The sequence below is a fragment of the Nicotiana tomentosiformis genome, chromosome 5 (genome assembly GCF_000390325.3).
Source record: "Nicotiana tomentosiformis chromosome 5, ASM39032v3, whole genome shotgun sequence".
Lineage (NCBI taxonomy): Eukaryota > Viridiplantae > Streptophyta > Magnoliopsida > Solanales > Solanaceae > Nicotiana > Nicotiana tomentosiformis.
The window spans coordinates 101,612,191-101,631,217 of record NC_090816.1 but is presented as its reverse complement, the minus strand read 5'-3'; the positions used below and the strand labels follow the sequence as shown (position 1 = coordinate 101,631,217).

At 39.5% G+C, this 19,027-nt stretch overlaps 3 protein-coding genes and 1 long non-coding RNA gene across 4 annotated transcripts; 1 reads left to right on the top strand and 3 right to left on the bottom strand.

Moving 5' to 3' along the window:
- The first annotated feature begins 1,967 nt into the window (after positions 1-1,967).
- On the top strand, positions 1,968-2,872 carry LOC138891819 (uncharacterized). The gene is made up of 2 exons (XR_011408150.1): positions 1,968-2,434; positions 2,545-2,872. It is a non-coding gene; the product is annotated as an uncharacterized lncRNA (long non-coding RNA).
- Positions 2,873-10,336: 7,464 nt separating this feature from the next.
- On the bottom strand, positions 10,337-11,689 carry LOC138892886 (uncharacterized). Its single transcript, XM_070176639.1, has one exon. The coding sequence runs from the start codon at positions 11,687-11,689 to the stop codon at positions 10,337-10,339; it is 1,353 nt and encodes a 450-aa protein (XP_070032740.1).
- Positions 11,690-13,551: 1,862 nt separating this feature from the next.
- LOC138892885 (uncharacterized) lies at positions 13,552-15,381 on the bottom strand. The gene has a single exon (XM_070176638.1). It carries the CDS (start codon positions 15,379-15,381, stop codon positions 13,552-13,554), a length of 1,830 nt encoding a protein of 609 aa, XP_070032739.1.
- A 456-nt stretch (positions 15,382-15,837) lies between these two features.
- LOC138892884 (uncharacterized) lies at positions 15,838-16,448 on the bottom strand. Its single transcript, XM_070176637.1, has 2 exons — positions 16,154-16,448; positions 15,838-16,064 (listed from the first exon to the last, which is right to left on the bottom strand). The coding sequence occupies exons 1-2, from the start codon at positions 16,446-16,448 to the stop codon at positions 15,838-15,840; spliced, it is 522 nt and encodes a 173-aa protein (XP_070032738.1).
- Positions 16,449-19,027: the final 2,579 nt, after the last annotated feature.

The following is a 19,027-nucleotide window of genomic DNA, read 5'->3' as shown; positions in this document are numbered from 1 at the left end:
CATGAACCCATGTATAATGACCTGCAAAGAAAGCTCTCCTCCTTACCGATATTCTATGTTCAAGATTTATTATGCAAACAGGATCGAGTTCGAATCATTCATTCGATTGCCAAGCCTACGGGCTACCTTTATTTCGAGTTCGAGCAATCACTCACTCGACCATTAAGCCTACGGGCTACTTTGACTATTACGCCTACGGGCTACATTGCATTGAGTTCGAATCATTCACTCGATTGCCAAGCCTACGGGCTACCTTTATTTCGAGTTCGAGCAATCACTCACTCGACCATTAAGCCTACGGGCTACTTTGACTATAACGCCTACGGGCTACATTGCATCGAGTTCGAATCATTCACTTGATTGCCAAGCCTACGGGCTACCTTTATTTCGAGTTCGAGCAATCACTCACTCAACCATTAAGCCTACGGGCTACTTTAACTATTACGCCTACGGGCTACATTGCATCGAGTTCGAATCATTCACTCGACTGCCAAACCTACGGGCTACCTTTATTTCGAGTTCGAGCAATCACTCACTCGACCATTAAGCCTACGGGCTACTTTGACTATTGTGCCTACGGGCTACATTGCATCGAGTTCGAATCATTCACTTGACTGCCAAGCCTACGGGCTACCTTTATTTCGAGTTCGAACAATCACTCACTCGACTATTAAGCCTACGGGCTACTTTGACTATTGCGCCTACGGGCTACATTGCATCGAGTTCGAATCATTCGCTTGATTTCCAAGCCTACGGGCCACCTTTATTTCGAGTTCGAGCAATCACTCACTCGACCATTAAGCCTACGGGCTACTTTGACTATTACGCTTGCGGGCTACATTGCATCAAGTTTGAATCATTCACTCGACTGCTAAGCCTACGGGCTATCTTTATTTTGAGTTCGAGCCATCACTCGCTCGACTATTACGCCTACGGGCTACATTATTTCGAGCAAAACTACTCATTTCTTCGAATTAAAACAAATACTTGACTATTTAAGCTGAAGGACGCTCGAGCCCGATAAAGCAAAGGGGACTACCCACGAGGCCCGAAGGCAACAGAGATTTAAATTCAAACTGTCTATTTAGTTTGAAAGGCCATTTCTCTTCAAAAAAGAAGAAGAAAGATTTGTATTTACAAAATTTTTGTACAGAAGCGGCGAAAACACCATCAGAAGTTATCCGATTCAAAGCATGTTGGGCCTCGTTGAAAAGACAGGAAGCCCCGCCGCATTCATCACTGATTGATCTTCTCTGGTCACCAAAGACCGAAGGTAACTGGCAATTCCCATCGGGGAAGAAAAATTTGGGTATCCTCGATAAAGTCGGGGACTATAAAGACGCATAAGATGATCGAGCATTACATACGTCATGGTCGGGATCGATAAAAATATCAGTGTATATCTGATCGAGCTGCTGGGAAATCATCAGATAAAAACATCAGTGTATATCTGATCGAGCTGCTAGGAAATCATATCGTTTCTCGCCACATCCTTTTTCGAGAAACGAGGGGACTATCTGTATACGGTCGAAATAGATTTCGGCCTTCCTACGTTCGATCGAGTTCGAGTGTTAAGAAGTCGGAATGAGATTTTGGGAGCGAGCTTTGAGGTCGGTATTAACGAACCTCGAGCGGGAAGGTCGTTCGAGGAGGCGGCTCGATAATCCTATCAAGCCCATGACCGAATCGATCCGCTAGGCACTGCTTCGAGGTCGGAAATGCGCGATGCCCATCTCGAAAGTCGAACTCGATCCAAGACCGAAGGGCCCGACCCGGTAACGAGTTCGAGCTAGTATCGAGCTCACAGACAAGAACCGTTGCAACCACACCAAGAGAGAGAATCTTGGCGGGAATCAAGGAAGAGACAAGTCATCATGGGTCTTCCACTACATGTTTTACTTTATTGTATTTTGGTAATGACCCTCTTTTATAAAAGGGGAATCCTTGTAAGCTATAAGAGAGAAAAAAAAAAGATCACTTCTTATATCGATCGTTATCCCCTTGTGCTTGTTTTACTGATTCATTCTTTTTGCTTATTATTTTCATTCTTACAGTTAACAATATACATATTTCCATTTCTCTACACGATTTATATCAAGTTGTATCGCATATCCTTAGAACCATCCACAAATCTAACGTTATCCGATTTTTCCGGTAAACGGGTAGACTACTGGCCTGTTCTGAATCCAAGTTCCACACTACTGAAATGCACCTGAAAACGCCTCAAAATCACTGGGCTATCCATAACGAGCACTTCAATCGCCCACCTGTCGTCGTTGCTGCTGATGTGCCTGGCTTCAACGAGCACTTCAATCGCATGAAGAATCAATTTGGGGAGAAAGTACAATTTGGGCCTGTTTTTACCCAATTTAGCAGGTTTCACGTGAGAGCACCCTTACTCTTTTGCTTTCTGTTTGTCTCAGTCATTATTTGTGTTACATCTTCGAATTCGAGAGAGGGTACTTCTTATGAGCCGGGATCGATCAGCGTAGGGGAGATCGGAGCAACAGGGAACGCCTAGACGACGTTTTTTCCGTTAGTGAGACTACATCCGCTCATTTGTTGCAAAGTTAAAAGACAGTAAGTGCTCTAGGTGATATTTTTAAGGACAATGTTAGACATATAGCCAAAGATAAGGGATAACTTTGCAAAATTAAAGGACAATAAGTGCTCTTAAGAAATTTTGTTCTATTCTGTAGGATCTCGTGTTGATAAAAAAAGGAACAGTCATGCAACAAATTAGGATTACAGATATTGACTATTTTTGCATTTGACCCTTTCTGCATTGGGTCATAACTAGTGGCTTTAGTTGTATTGGGTCGTAAAATTTGGGGTCCCCTTCGTAGAAATGTCACCTGATAGCCATTTTATGGACTGCTGTTTAAGTTTGTCCAGCACTTGTAAATTATTTAGTGTTTAGCCACCGCTTAAAAGAAGTAGGCAGATGTTGCTTCTCTTCCTATCCTGCAATTCAATTTTTTACTTTAAAATTTTAGGACACGAAATCCTCAAGTTCAGGTTTGAGTATTCTGAAGTTTAGTTTTTAATTCAAAATTTCAGGACATTGTGTCCTAAAATTCAAATTTTTAGTTCAAAATTCAGGATATTGTGTCTTTAAGTTTAATTTCTCTAGTTTAAACTTCAAGGATAATGGGTGTGTTTGGTATGAAGGAAAATATTTTTTCAATTTTTTCATGTTTGGTTGGTTTAAATATTTCCCTCATGAACTCATTTTTATCCAATTGGAGAAAAATATTTTCCCTATCAAGAGAAGGTAAAATATTTTTCAAAACTCTTTTTCAACCTACCCCATGCCCCACCAACCCATCCCTACCACACCCCACCCATATCCCCACCCCCACCCTAAATAGAAATATTATTAAGATTACTTTCTTTTCATGTTGTAGATAGAGTACTTTCTTTTTCATTTCAATAAAATGAGCATTTTCTTTTTATGATGTAAAAAAAGGGATTTTCTTTCATTTCAATAAAAAAAAGTACTTTCTTTTCATGATGTAGAAAAATTATTTTCTTTCATTTCAACAAAATGATGTAGTCAAAAGTATTTTCTTTCATTTCAGCAAAATACGTATTTTTTTTTTATAATGTAGAAAAAGTATTTTCTTTCATTTCAACAAAATAAGTACTTTCTTTTCATGTTTTATAAATAATATTTTTTTTCAACCAAAAAAAGAGCATTTTATTTTTTAGTTACGGGGCATAAATTTCAACATTATTTTTGCGTGAAAAATAAAACAGCACATTAGTTTATTTGGGTTTGTATGAATTTTTAAAAGAATAATAAAATTCTTAAAAAAATAATAGAGTATTAAAAATATTGGTAATTTGGGGGAGGGGGAGAGGGGGGCACAGGAAACATGAGTATTTGATGGAAGGGGAGTGAGGAGAGTAGCATAAAAAATTATTTTTCTAAATAATATTTTCTACTCTCTAACCAAACACTAGAAATTATTTTCCAAAAAATATTTTTCACTCACCAACCAAATAAGAAAAAATAAGTGATAAAAGCACTCATTTTCCAGGAAAATATTTTCCATTCATACCAAACACATCTAAAATGTCCTGAAGTACAACTTTTCAGTTGAACTTCAAGAAACTGTGTCCTGAAGTTCGAACTGCATAGTTTATTTTTAAATGTGTATAAATTTTGTAAGGCCCCAAATTTCACTCCGTAGGATATCGTGATTGCACATAATTTCTAAGACTAGGTAAGCCTAACATACATGCAGAATTTTACTGAGAAATGAAAACTCAACAACTATCATATAAAGAACTCTGCAACTCAATAAAACACAACTCCCAAAATCCGGTGATATCAAGTCACAAGCTCTACAAGAGTATACTGAACATCCCTATACAACAATATCTATAAAAAAAGAAAAAATAAAATAGAACCTGATAGAGAATGACTCTAAGGCCTGCGGATGCCGGCAGGTATACCTTGAAGTCTCCAAATCCGAGCTCGACTCACTGGTGTCTAAGACTGGTAAGAGGTATCTCGATCTGTATAAAAAGATGTGCATGTCACACCTCCTTTTTCCCGAGGGGATAGGGGATAGGGAGTTTTTCCAATTTAAGTGACATTATTTGAAATGGAATTATTTATTTATTCAGAGTCACCACTTGGAATAATTGATGGTGTCCCAAGTCACCGATTTATTTTAGAATCCCAAATCGGGAAAATTTGACTCTTATTTTTGTTCTGCGAACACAAAAGACCGGGTAAGGAATTCTGTTAACCTGGGAGAAGGTGTAAGGCACTACCGAGTTCTATGATTTTAGCACGGTCGCTTAACAATTAATACTTGGCGTAATTATCTGATTTATTACATGTTTTAAAACCCATTGTGCATTTTTATCTTTTACCGCTTTTTAATATTTATGGAATTTATTTGAACAAGTCGCGATGTCGCACACTTGTCGTTTTGGTACACATTGCAAACCGTGCCACGTGAAATGCACCCGCGATTTACAACATGTTTATTTTTATCATTATTTGAAGTTATGGTCAAGTCGTGTGAAACGCGCACTTAAATTGGGGTTTACGTATCATGACTATGCCACAGGAACCGTACCCATAGTCACGATAATTTATTATTAATCGCGCCTAAATCAAGCTACGGTGTTCGAATATTATTCAATTACTAATTTTGACATTATTATAAGGTCATGAGGTATGTATATTGTTATGGAGGAAATGAAGTAAATTAATTATGAAAAAAGTTGGCTAGCTTGTGAATGTTTATTTGTTTTTGGTCATGTGCAACAATTAGCCCATAAATACGCTAGGGAAGTTCAATTAAAGTGTTACACCAATCATGGCCCAACCTAATCTCTTATAATTTTACTGCTAACCAATATTTAAAATTAGACTAAATTTATGGCAGGAAAAGATAGATACAAGCAGGATCAATTTAGTCACTAAGATAGGAGATCAAAATGAAACTAAAGCATGCTAAAATGGAAAGTCATTACTTCATTGAATAAACAAGAAAAGTAACGAATTAATACATATTAATCACTAAAATTAACCATATGAACTACTAAAAAGGACAATAAATTAATCTTAACAAATACTCAACATGAGAACAAATTAATCTTAGCACACTCAGATGCGAACTCGATCATGTCATACTCAAAATTAAATTAAAATAAAGTGACCCAAAATATTAATGAGAAAAAAAATAGAAAGAGAAGTGAACCTTTGTATTGATGATTGTGGATTTAAATTACAACCACTCAATGATCGGATAACTCTCAACTGGACCCTTCGGACCACGGAAAACTCGAGCGGCAAATCTCAACTTGCAACCTCAATCGGCCTTGCAAAACTAACGATTTAGTGGCTATTTTTGGAGCTTTTTTTTGGGGGGAGGGGGGGATTAATGATGGCTCAAAAGTGGTCAAGGGATGGTGGTTTTGGGGTAATGAAGCTGCTGGATGTTTCGAAAGAAAGCCGAAGAAAGAATGACACGAGTAGAAATTTCCTTATCCTAGAAGAAGAAAAATATTTTTTTTCTCAATTCCTTCCTCCCTATTTTTTCCTTTTTCTCTCTCTCTTTTTTTCATCACATTTCTCTTCTATTTATAGAAAATATTTTCGAAATTTTCAGATTTTTATTTTTTATTTTTTATTTATTTATTTATTTTTAATTAAAAAGAATTTCCACTTCCCATTTTTCTTATTTTTTTAAAAAAATAATTCCCCACTTTCCTTTACTTTTATTTTTTAATTTCTCACTTTTTTTACTTTAATATATTTAAAATATCACTTTTTTATTTTTATTTTTTTATTTTCCACTTATTTTACTTTTCGTTTTTTTATTTCCCACTTACTTTTACTTTTTTTTTAAAAAAAATCAGATACCCTTACCTTTATTTTTTAATTCTAACTTTATTTTACTTTTCATTTTTTAAATTTTCACATTCTTTTACTTTTATTTTTTTAATTTTCCACTTTTTTTTTACTTTTTTATTAAACAATTTCTACCTACTTTTACTTTTACTTTTTAATTTTATATTTCTACTTTTCCTATTTTTTTAATTCCCATCCGAAATTTGTTTTAAAAAAATAATAATAATTAATTTTTATTTATTTTTGGTTTTTAATTTATTTTATTTAAAATAAAGATAAAAATTATAATAATAATAATACTAATAGTAATAATTGACCTTTTAAATTATTAATAATTTCTCTCTCTCTCTCTCTCTCTCTCTCTCTCTCTCTCTCTCTCTCTCTCTCTCTCTCTCTATATATATATATATATATATATATATATATATATATATATATATATATATATATATATATATATATATAAGTGTAACAAAGCTAAAAAATATATATTAAATTCTAAAAATATTTACATAGTAGAAGGTGATAAAAATTCAAATATAGTCAAAAATTAGGTGCTCACAGCTGCCCCTTTTTTCTTGAAAACATAAAGAGTTTTCAGGCAAAAATTAGGTGAGCCACGTGACTAATTTTTTACCAAACCATTATTCAAAAGGAAAAGAAATAAAAGATAGGGTGTAACCGAGTCCTGATTTTGGACAACCTACATATCCCGGGTTATAGGGAAATCAGGTCGCGTGTAGTTCAAGGAGAATGGTGGAATGATGAGTTGAGGAGTCGAGTGAGGTTCCGTCGAGGCTCCGGTCCGCGGTCCTGCTATTATATCAAAATAAAAAAGAAACTAAACAAGCCTATCAATTATGAGTTACAAGATTCCTATCTATGAGTCTTCAGAAACTTGATCTTGAGTCTTGATTGGTTCTTCATGCGGACTCTGATCTAAACCTTGATGCTCGCTAGCTGTAGGTACTAGTTCATTGTTCTATAGCTTCTTCTAATCAAAACGGGACTCTAATGCTTGTGGCTTCAGTCATGTCTTAGCATTCCACATCTTTTTAATTGCTTTTGCATTTTGGATTCACTTATTTTTTTTTTCTTTTATTCTGAATTGAGACTTCTTTTTTTGGTCATCTCGAACCCTGTGCCTCGAGGTAAAACCTACTCAGACACCAAAACAAACAATCGAACAAAATTTTTCTACCCCAGTTTGCACTAGGAAATTTTCGTGAGTTATTATAACAAAATTCTAAACTACTTATTTATTGAAAGTAATAAAAGTTCGGGAGTGGTGTACCCTAAAAATGTCATTTTTTTTCTTGGATTGTGTTCTTTTATTGTCAAAAGGATGTCTCAACTAAGGATTGTTGTACCTTATATTGAAAAAATGTGGCCAGGGAATGGGATACCCTATATTGGCAAAGATATCGGGGAATGGTGTACCCTTCATTTAAGATCAAAAAATCAACTAGGGAGTGGAGACCCTATGTTGAAAAAAGCGACTAGGTAGTGGAGACACTACGTCGAAAATAAAATCAACTAGGGAGTGGAGACCCTATGTTGGAAAAGACGACTAGGGAGTGGAGACCCTATGTCTACAATAACATCAACTAGGGAGTGGAGACCCTATGTTGCAAAAGCGACTAGGGAGTGGAGACCCTATGTCTAAAAATATCAACTAGGGAGTGGAGACCCTATGTCTAAAAATCATCAACTAGGAAGTGGGGACCCTATGTTAGAAAATCATCAACTAGGGAGTGGAGACCCTATGTCTAAAAATCATCAACTAGGGAGTGGAGACCCTATGTCTAAAAATCATCAATTAGAGAGTGGAGACCCTATGTCTAAAAATCATCAACTTGGGAGTGGAGACCCTATGTCTAAAAATCATCAACTAGGGAGTGGAGACCCTATGTTGGAAAATGCAGCTAGGGATTGGAGACCCTATACTACCATGATTTTTTTTCTTTCTTTTTAATTTCATATATTTTTTTAAGATAATGAGTAAAATGCGGGAAAGAGTTTTGAGAAGACTTCCCTTTTGCAGTAGTTGCTGCAAAACTATTTCTAGCCTTTGCGTAATTTCGTTTTGGTTGCACCTGCTTCTTGCAAGGTTGCTTTTGGATTGCACCTGTTTCCTTATTTTTTTTCAAACAAAGAACAATTTTTCAGTTTGAAACGGTGGTTGGTTTTGTGGCCTTGATTGTTTCAGTCACTTGGTCTCGGTCCTTTCAGTTGCAACTGGTTATTTCCTGAATATCGATTGCATTTCTAACCTCGGAGAACCTCTGGCTTTTTCGGACTTTGCCATGATGGTTAGTCATGTGGGACTTAACCTTTTCAACTTTTATTTTGCCCTTGTGGGCATTTGACCTTGAATTTCCTCTTTCAACAGTTTTTGATTTCGAAACATCGGCCAACATGGCCAGTTGGAGTCAACTTGATGCCCTTGCCGAGATTGGGTGCCTTTTCTTTTGCATATTGGCTTGTTTCAAAGAACCCTGTAAATCAGTCATGCCTTCCCTTCTTTGTCTTAGTTTCAGAATAGAGTTAAACCGCAAAGGATTCAAAGAAAAGCAAATAATGGAATGGACAATTGAATTTAGACAAGAGGTATCCCTTTCGTGGAAAAGAAAGAAGGACTTATCTGGAGTGTATACAGACTTCAATGAACATGACATGCCTCTTGGACTAGATGCCTTATCTGTGTAAACAGTCCAATTCTCAGAAATTCATCACAACTCTTGCTTTGAGACTGAGAAACTTTGCCCAGGACTGTGTCGATGCCAGTGACTGTGAGGATCCTCTTTTCGATCAGTGGTGCCTTTTGCGGGTTTTCACCAACTGGCCTCTCTCATTTCTCTTCTCACCATCGCCTTATAGTGCTCTTTGTGAGTTTTCACTAATAAGACTCTCTTATTTTCGAATTTCTCTGCTTACTATCGCCTTATGGTGCCCGTGAGGTTTTCACCAATAAGACTCTCTCATTTTATTTCTCTCATTTTGTTGTATCAGATCCGAGTAACTGTATCCTCCCATTTTGAATCTCTTTGCTGATTGATCGGAAGGACTTGAAAAGGATTTGGGTAAAAAGGATTTGGATTGAATTACAACTTTGGAACCTTTCAAACAAAACCATCACCAAACCATTATAACATCTGCCCCAGTTTCACTTTTGAGGGAATTTGGGTTTTTGTTTTGGTGTGACTGAACCTCAGAGAGAGGCTACCTACGTATCCTTTCGGAATCAAGTCAAACGTAGTTCAAGGAACTTTTTTTTTTTATCTTTTTTTTTCTCCTTTTCCGTAGTAACTTCCAGGTTCCAAAGAGGGTGATCAAAGAAACAAAAAAGGGTCAAACATAACACCTCTTGACCGCATCTGCATTGACAGCTGTTTCAGGGTCATTTCCTTCAATGTCTCCCAAGTACAATGCTCCTTTCGACAATATTTTTCTTATAATGTACGGACCTTTCCAATTTGGAGCAAATTTTCCTTTTGCTTCCTCATGATGCGGGAGAATACGTCTCAAAACGAGTTGCCCCACTTCGAATTTCCTGGGTCGCACTTTCTTGTTGTAGGCACGGGCCATTCTTTGTTAGTACAACTGCCCATGGCAAACTGCGGCCATTCGCTTTTCATCAATCATAGTTCATTTTTCCAATCGGGCCTTGATCCATTCATCATCCTCGATCTCGGCTTCAACAATGATTCGAAGAGAGAGAATTTCAACTTCTGCAGGTATTACGGCTTCAATACCATAAACCAATAAGTAAGGCGTAGCCCCAACTGATGTGCGCATGGTTGTGCGATATCCCAATAATGCGAAAGGCAGCTTTTCATGCCACTGTCTAGAACTTTGAATCATTTTCTTAAGGATCTTCTTTATATTCTTGTTTGCAGCTTCAACAGCTCCATTAGCTTTGGGCCGATAAGGGGTAGAATTACGATGCGTAATCTTAAATTATTCGCATACCTCCCTCATCAAGTGGCTGTTCAGATTTGCAGCATTGTCTGTAATGATAGTTTTAGGAATACCAAAACGACAAATAATGTTGGAATGCATGAAGTCCACCGCCGCCTTCTTGGTGACGGCTTTGAAAGTGACTGCTTCAACCCACTTTGTGAAATAATCAATGGCAACCAAGATGAATCTGTGCCCATTTGAAGCTTTCGGCTCGATTGGCCCAATGACATCCATACCCCAGGAAACGAACGGCCAAGGTGCTGACATAGGATGTAACTCTGAAGGCGGTGCATGAATCTGGTCACCGTGTATCTGACATTGATGACACTTCCGGACAAAACTGAAGCAATCCTTTTCCATGGTCATCCAGTAATAACCTGCCCGAAGGATTTTCTTTTTAAGGACATATCCGTTCATGTGAGGTCCACTTACTCCCGAATGCACTTCGTTCATGATCTTTTCAGTTTCTTGGGCATCTACACACCTCAAGAGATTCAGATCTGGAATTCTTTTGTACAAGATTTCTCCGCTCAAGAAGAAACCGCTGGCAAGCCTTCTAATGGTTCTCTTTTGGTCTCCACTAGCCTGTTCGGGATATTTCTTTATTTTCATAAACCTTTTGATATCATGATACCATGGCTGAACATCTTGTTCTATTTCAATTGTATTACAATAACCATGCCTCTCTCGAATTTGGATTTCCAGCGGGTCAATATGGACATTGCTCGGATACGGCAGCATTGAGGCCAAAGTAGCTAATGCATCAGCTAACTCGTGGAATCGAGGAATATACCTGAACTCGACGGACTTGAATCGTTTGCTAAGATCTTCCACATGTTGCCTATATGGGATAAGCTTGATATCTCGAGTTTCCCATTCACCTTGGGCTTGCCGAATGATCAAATCTGAATCTCCCGTGATTAACAATTCTTCCACATCCAGATCAACTGCCATATTCATGCCCATAATGCAGGCTTCATACTCAGCGGTGTTGTTGGTACAGAAGAACCGAAGCCGGGCTGTGGCCGGATAGTGCTGACCGGTGGGTGAAACCAAAATTGCCCCAATCCCGACACCTTTTGCATTTACAGCTCCATCAAAGAACATTTTCCAAGCATTGGTGTCTTCTGGAATTACTTCAACTGAATTTACTTCCTCGTCCAGAAAGTAAGTACTTAGGGGTTGGTATTCATCATCAATCGGGTTCTCTGCTAGATGATCCGCCAAGGCTTGAGCTTTCATCGCTGTACGGGTGACATAGACAATGTCGAACTCAGTGAGCAGGATTTGCCATTTTGCTAACCTTCCCGTGGGCATTGGTTTCTGGAATATGTACTTTAGAGGATCCATTCTAGTTATGAGATATGTGGTGTAGGCCAAAAGATAATGTCTGAGCTTCTGGGCAACCCAAGTTAGGGCGCAACAAGTTCTTTCCTACAAAGTATACTTGGCTTCATAAATGGTAAACTTCTTGCTCAAGTAGTATATGGTCTTATCTCTCTTCCCGGTCACATCATGTTGCCCCAGGACACAACCAAAGGAATTTTCCAACACTGTCAGATACAAGAACAAAGGTCTTCCTGGCTCGGGTGGAACCAACACTGGCGGATTTGACAAATATTCTCTGATCTTATCAAAAGCCTCTTGACATTCATCTGTCCATTTGATCACTGCATCTTTCTTCAGCAACTTAAATATGGGCTCACACGTGGTAGTAAGCTGAGCAATGAACCTGCTGATGTAATTCAATCTCCCTATCAGACTTGGTTCTCGGAGGTGGCAAATCCCGAATAGACTTTATCTTTGTCGGATCTAACTCAATAACCCTCCGGCTGACTATAAACCCTAGAAGTTTCCCAAATGGAACTCCGAATGCACATTTGGCTGGATTCAATTTCAAATCATACCTGCACAGAGGATCAAAGAACTTTCTTAGATCTTGCACATGGCCTTCTTGTGTTCTGGATTTAATGATCACATCATCCACATACACCTCAATTTCCCGGTGCATCATGTCATGGAAGATGGCAGTCATGGCTCTTATGTAAGTTGCCCCGGCATTTTTCAAAATGAATGGCATGACTCTGTAACAATAAGTGCCCCACGGCGTGGTGAAAGCCGTCTTTTCTGCGTCGTCCTCATCTATCAGAACCTGGTGATACCCAGCATAACAATCCACGAAAGACTGTATCTCATGTTTGGCATAGTTGTCAACAAAAATATGAATGTTTGGCAGTGGAAAGTTGTCCTTAGGACTTGCTTTGTTTATATCCCGATAATCAACACACACTCGGGTTTTTCCATCTTTCTTCGGCACTGGGACCACATTAGCCAACCACGTGGTGTATCGGACCACCCGAATCACACCAACTTTTAATTGTTTGGTGACTTCTTCTTTGATCTTATCACTGATTTCCGTTTTAAACTTTCTTTGCTTTTGTTGTACGGGTGGGTAACCGGGATAAGTTGGCAATTTATGTACTACCAAATCAACGCTCAAACCTGGCATATCATCATAGGACCATGCAAACACATCCTTGAATTCAAACAAAAGTTAGATCAATGCATCCCTAGTTCTTTCATCGGCGTGAATGCTTATCATGGTTTCTCGGACCTCTTCTGGACTGCCCAAATTAACTGGCTTGGTTTCATTTAAGTTTGGCTTAGACTTATTCTCAAATTCTTCCAATTCTCGATTTATTTCCCTAAAAGCCTCATCTTCATCATATTCTGGATCTTGATTCATTATTTCACAGTTAGACATCGTTTTAGGATCTGGGCATGAAGTCCGCAAGCATGTCATGTTATTTAAGTCCGCATTATTAGAACTGAAAAGGAAAAGATAAGAAAAATAGCAAAATTAGAATAAAGAAAAAGGAAACATTCATTGATGATGAAATATTGATTTCATTTCATTGAATTGAAGATAAGAGGGTTTACATCGAAATCAAAAGACAATAAAATAAAAACATTCGAGTTACACCCTGAAATAACTCGTAATGTAGAAAAGATGGCAAGACTGGACTACCGGGATTCCCGCCTGACAGGGATGGGGTAGCTTTCCAATTCTGAAGCTTGGCATTTGGCCCCATGTATAACACCTCAGCAGTGCTCGTTCCTTCCCCCGGCTGGCCCATGTGGGACTCATACAACATTCGTTTCATGGCTTCACAAATATCCTCAATCTCTTCAGCCGTGAAGGCCTCTTCTTCTTATTCTTCTACATATTTGGGATCAATAAATGACTTGGTGAGATGCGGAATGGGCTGAGCCAGGACCCACCCATTTTTCTTGCGCTCATCAGCCCATTTTCTATCAGCCTCTGTAGCTCGAAAACCTACGCCGAAGAGCTTCTCATTGGCGGTTGACGTAACGGGCTCTATGATGCCTTGTAGATATACCCCGAGCCCCTTTCCGGGCTTGTACCCATGTTTAATCATTTCAGTGGTGACCATGACCGAGGCATTAGATAAGCAAGGTTGAGGGAACGGGGCCCCTTCTTTGCATTGATCAGCAATCACAATTTTGAAGGCTTGGTAGACAATGTGCTCACTTCCATCTCTAGCTTCGAGACATGGGACTGAAGGGTCCCTGTAAATGGACTGTTCATCCTCCCCGTGGACAACAATTTCTTGGTTGTCATGTTCAAATTTGACCATTTGATGAAGAGTGGAGGGCACAGCTCCTGCAGTGTGAATCCATGGTCTTCCTAGGAGAAAATTATATGAAGTATCCATGTCCAGAACCTGGAAAGTTATTTCGAAATCCATAGGGCCAATGGTCAAAATCAAATCAATTTCCCCTATTGTGTCTCGTTTGACACCATCAAAAGCGCGCACACATACATTGTTTGGTCGGATTCTTTCTGTTCCAATTTTCATCCTCTGGAGCATTAAGAGAGGGCAAATGTCGACCCCAGACCCACCATATAGCATGACTCTCTTCATATAATAACCTTTGCATTTGACAATCAAGTGAAGGGCTTTGTTATGGGCGGCTCCCTCTTGGGGCAAATCATCACGGCTGAAGGAAATCCTATTAACTTCAAAGAATTGTTCAGCCATTCTTTTCAGTTGTTCAACTGAAGTTTCAACCGGGACATATGCCTCGTTCAATGTTTTTAGGAGTACCTTCTGATGTTCATTTGAGCTAATAAAAGGAGAAAAAAGTGAAACCTGGGAAGGAGTCTTCCTGAGCTGGTCAATTATTGCATATTCCGAAGTTTTCATTTTTCGGAAAAACTCTTCTGCTTCCTCAGAACTCATAGGCTTCTTAGGCGGAAACCGTTTATCCTTGCTCAGTTTTAACATCTTTTGCTCTTCTGGGTTGTGGTACTTCCTAGGTTGGTTTATTTCGTTCACCTCTCCCATAATCTCTTTCCCCTTATAAGTAACCACTATTTTGCTATAATTCCAGGGGACCGCAGTGGGGTCTCTCATAGGGTTCTGTGGTGCACGGCTAATAACCACAGGTTCATTCAACCTTGGTGAAATTACCGGCCCCCGCGCCACATAAGTCCCTTTTGGCATATACAACTTTGGCACATTTAGCGTGACTTTCCTCTGCTCAAATCTTTTGGGAGTGTTCAACATGAGTTGTTCTTTCCTTGGGGCCCTAGGAACATAGAGAATTGCGTCCTTAGCAGGTGCTGCCCCAGTATTTGTTTCTGCAATTTGAGGAGTTAGAGTGATTTTCTTCTCATTTCTGGCTTGTTTCACCGCCGCTTTAGGTCTTGACTCTGAATCAACAATGGCGATGATAGCTTTCAAAGCTGGATAAAACTCTTTATCATCACAAATCATTCCAATGACCGTCCCGTTGTTATGAGTCGGTAATGGATTGTTAGTCACATTGGGGACTTCCTCGTCCCTCAGCACCACTCGTTTTTGTTCTATCAAATTCTCAACGGCTCTCTTGAGAGTCCAACAATCCTCCGTATCATGACCCTCTGCCCCTGAATGATAGGCACACCTAGTACCGTGCCGGTATGATGGAGATTCTGGATTTTGCCGGTTTGGAGGCACAAGTTGCAATAGACCCATCTGGACTAATTTTGGAAACAAGCTAAAGTAGGACTCACCAATAGGGGTGAAGTCGTTTCTCCTAGGATGCTCACGAAGGCGTGTATTATGTTGGTAATTGTTTTGTAGGGGGCGGGGGTTATATGGAGCTTAGTAAGGATGCTTATTTCTGGGAGGTGGAGCTCGGTTTTGGTTGTAGTGTTGTTGTGGCCGTGTATAAGGTTGGGCATTCATCACCGTATAGGGAGGCGGTGCCACGGCATATGCTGCATCTTGATGGGGGTAGTAGTGTTGTGGGGTTCTGGAAGGCAGGTAAGAATGATCGCGGGATCGATGGGGGCCTCTCAAACCTGAAGTCATCATGGCTCCTTCTTCCCTCTTCTATCGATTTGTTAAACCTCCGGAGCCGTTCTGGATGGCTTGGGAGGTGGCTCTCAAAGAAGATTGACTTATGATTCGGCCAGTTTTCAAGCCATTTTATACCATTTCTCCGATTTTTATGGCCTCTGCAAAAGGTTTGCCCAATGCAGACATCATGTTCTGAAAGTAATCGGCCTCTTGGGCCTGGAAGAAAACATTGACCATTTCTGCCTCATCCATAGGCGGTTTCACTCTGGATGCTTGCTCACGCCACTTGATAGCATATTCACGGAAGCTTTCCGCGGTTTTCTTCTTGAAATTGGTCAGAGAATTCCTATCTGGAGCTATATCAATATTGTATTGAAATTGCTTGACGAAATCTCGGGCCAAGTCATCCCATATATGCCAATGGGAGATGTCCTGATCTATGTACCATTCTGACGCAATTCCGTCAAGCTCTCCCCGAAATAGGCCATCAAAAGTTCTTCTTTTCCACCTTCCCCTCTTAGCTGATTGCAATATCTTTTCAAACTAGCGATCGGGTCTCTGTGCCCGTCGTACTTTTCGAATTTTGGTGTTTTAAAACCAACGGGCAAATGAACATGAGGAAACATACACAGATCGGAGTAGGAGACACTCTTTTGGCCACTCAGGCCTTGCATGTTCTTCAGACCTTTTTTGAGGCTTTTCATCTTCCGAACCATCCCTTCTTGCTCGGGGTTTCTCATAGCTCTTTCCTATTCCATAGGAGACTCAAACTGTGGGTGCTAACGGTAAGAGTTTAGGGTAACATGAGCGTTGTCTAGCTGAAATTGCAGGACTTGAAAAGTGAAAGCTGAAGGCTCGAAGCATGGCCTGGGAACTGTTGGTTGTGCCGTAGTAGAGACTGGTGGTGCGGTGAATAATGTAGAAGGTACCCCTGAAAACGGTGCCTGGGGGCGAATCTCAGAAGGCATACCGGTGAAATTGGCCGATATAGTGGGGTACCCAAACGGGATGAATGGGTTTGTTATTGGGATGGGGACATTAGAGATTCCACTCGTCCTGGGAAGCAGTTCAGGAAATCCGGGGATTATACTGGGCGGTTCTTTGCCATTAGACCAAGCGTCCCACATTTCTAACCTGCGGACGCGCAGCCTCCTATTTTCCTCAGTGGTTGCGGACTCTGACTGTGGAATAGCCGATACAGGACTATCCTCAGGCTCAATAATTGGTTGATGACTTTCAGAGGCCATAGGAACACTGCCTTTAGATCTCGTGAAGTACGGATGGGAAGCCAGATTACCACAAAACCAACCACCTAAACAGGACCTTTGATATTTGCACACACAACAATCTGGTTAGTTTGAGATATTTAAGAGATAAGGAATTGCATATTGGGGATGCAATGCACTTAAACAATTAAATATTTCTAAATGTCTTTGCAACGGCTGTATATTTTATCCCGGCTTTACTATCTCTTTTTCAAATTTCGAATACTTATTTCTTTTTCCTTCCCTTATTGTTGTTTTTGCTCTTTTATTTTTCACTCTTTTTTCTTTCTTGTTCACTCAATTTCCCTTCTTTTTCTCTCTTTTTCTTTATTTTTCACTCAGATTGTCTATAGCTACGATCGAATCCGATGGGGATTGCCTACGTATCATGACGCCGCATGAATCAGATCATTACGTAGTTCAGGAAATAAATGCAGAATAAAAGAAAAGAAAATTTTGGTTTTTGGTTTTTTTTTAATATTTCATTAAATAAAATCTTTTTGGGTTTTTCTATTACAAAGATTTTGGAAATACTGATGATTAAACATACATACTCAAAACAAAAAAAACAGACTCAAAAAGGTAAAATACAGACTCAAAGCAAAAAATAATAAATAAAAAAAATCAGGAATACATAAGAACCTCTAATAATACTCCGGGGCCCCGTGGTACATCAGTCGGTCTCGACGTGGGCCTGCGTGCAATCTTTTCTTGAAGGTACTCTAAATCATCCATCACATGACGGACAAAAGTCATCACAGAAGTAAAGAACATGGGCCTGGTCATATCTTCGCATTCATGGCATTTCATTGCAACACAATCAATGATTTCTTTAATCCTCATTCTAATGACGCCCTTTTCTTGGAGCAAGCGTCCAATTTGCTGAGATCGGGCCTCCAACACTTGTGTGGCCGTATGGTTTTGGTCTTGCAATTGTTGTATGACTTCTTCCAATCGGGAAATCAATGTATAGAAATGCTCTCTTTCAACTTTGAAATCCTTTGTCTGTTGGACCATTTTATTTTCGAGATTAGTCAGCTTTTCCCTTAAGATCGCGACCCCTCTATCATACTTTTGCTTTAAATGCTGAACACACCTTGCCCGTTCTTCTGTATTATTTGCCAATTTTGCCCGAGCTTTTGCCAATTCATCCTCGGCCTTTGTCAAATCAAACCCATAATCATGAACTTTCCGCCTCAGATTGCTTATGAGTCTTTCATTTTTTTTTGCTTTTTACCGGGTTTTCAGCAACTATTTTTATTTTTTGAATCTGAGCTCGGAGGGCTTCATTTTCTCGGGCCAACCTTTTCTTTTCTCCTTCATCCTCGGCAGCCTGCAAACTACTGTTAAATTTGAGGTTATTAATTTGATCCTCTAGCTTGCTTATGGTGGTCCGGTATTCCTTTTCTTTAGCTAACCAAACCCACTGTTCTCGCGCTCCATCGGTGAATTGTTGGACATGGGGTCTTTTGGCAGGCTGTTCTGTCTCTTGATCGACTCGAACTCTCTTACCATACCAGGTTGTGTAGTTAGATTCTACTTCACCCCAGGAACAATCTCGTACTTGAGTCTGTGGCTCCAGAAACCTACATTGGTGCCAAATCTGGCGAACCTTTTCTTCTAGGAATGCGGCTTTTGGGCATAGTTCAATAACCTATGGACTCAAATCTTCATCATAAGGGACTGTTTGGTATCTTCCCAATTGGCGTAGGACTCGATGCGGAGCATATGGCTGAATACTCCGAAGTCCCATCAATAAAAGAAAGCACACTCCGGCAGACATGTAAATAACCTCGTTGACCATGAGCCAACTGAAAGTCTACTCAATTCGGTTTGCGGTCAAAAAACCCAAATACACGATAGAGCTCGATAGATTTCTGCGAGAATCATCGGTATAAGAGTGTCGTTGGCCTTTTTGACCATAAAGTCGTCCATTCCTGCAAGTCATAGCTCTATATGTCTGTCACTCCTTGGGCATATTAGAGTGCCTAAAAAGGCAACTACAAAGGCTAAACCTCTGCGTGCTTCCCATTTGTTTTTATTTCCCTGATGAC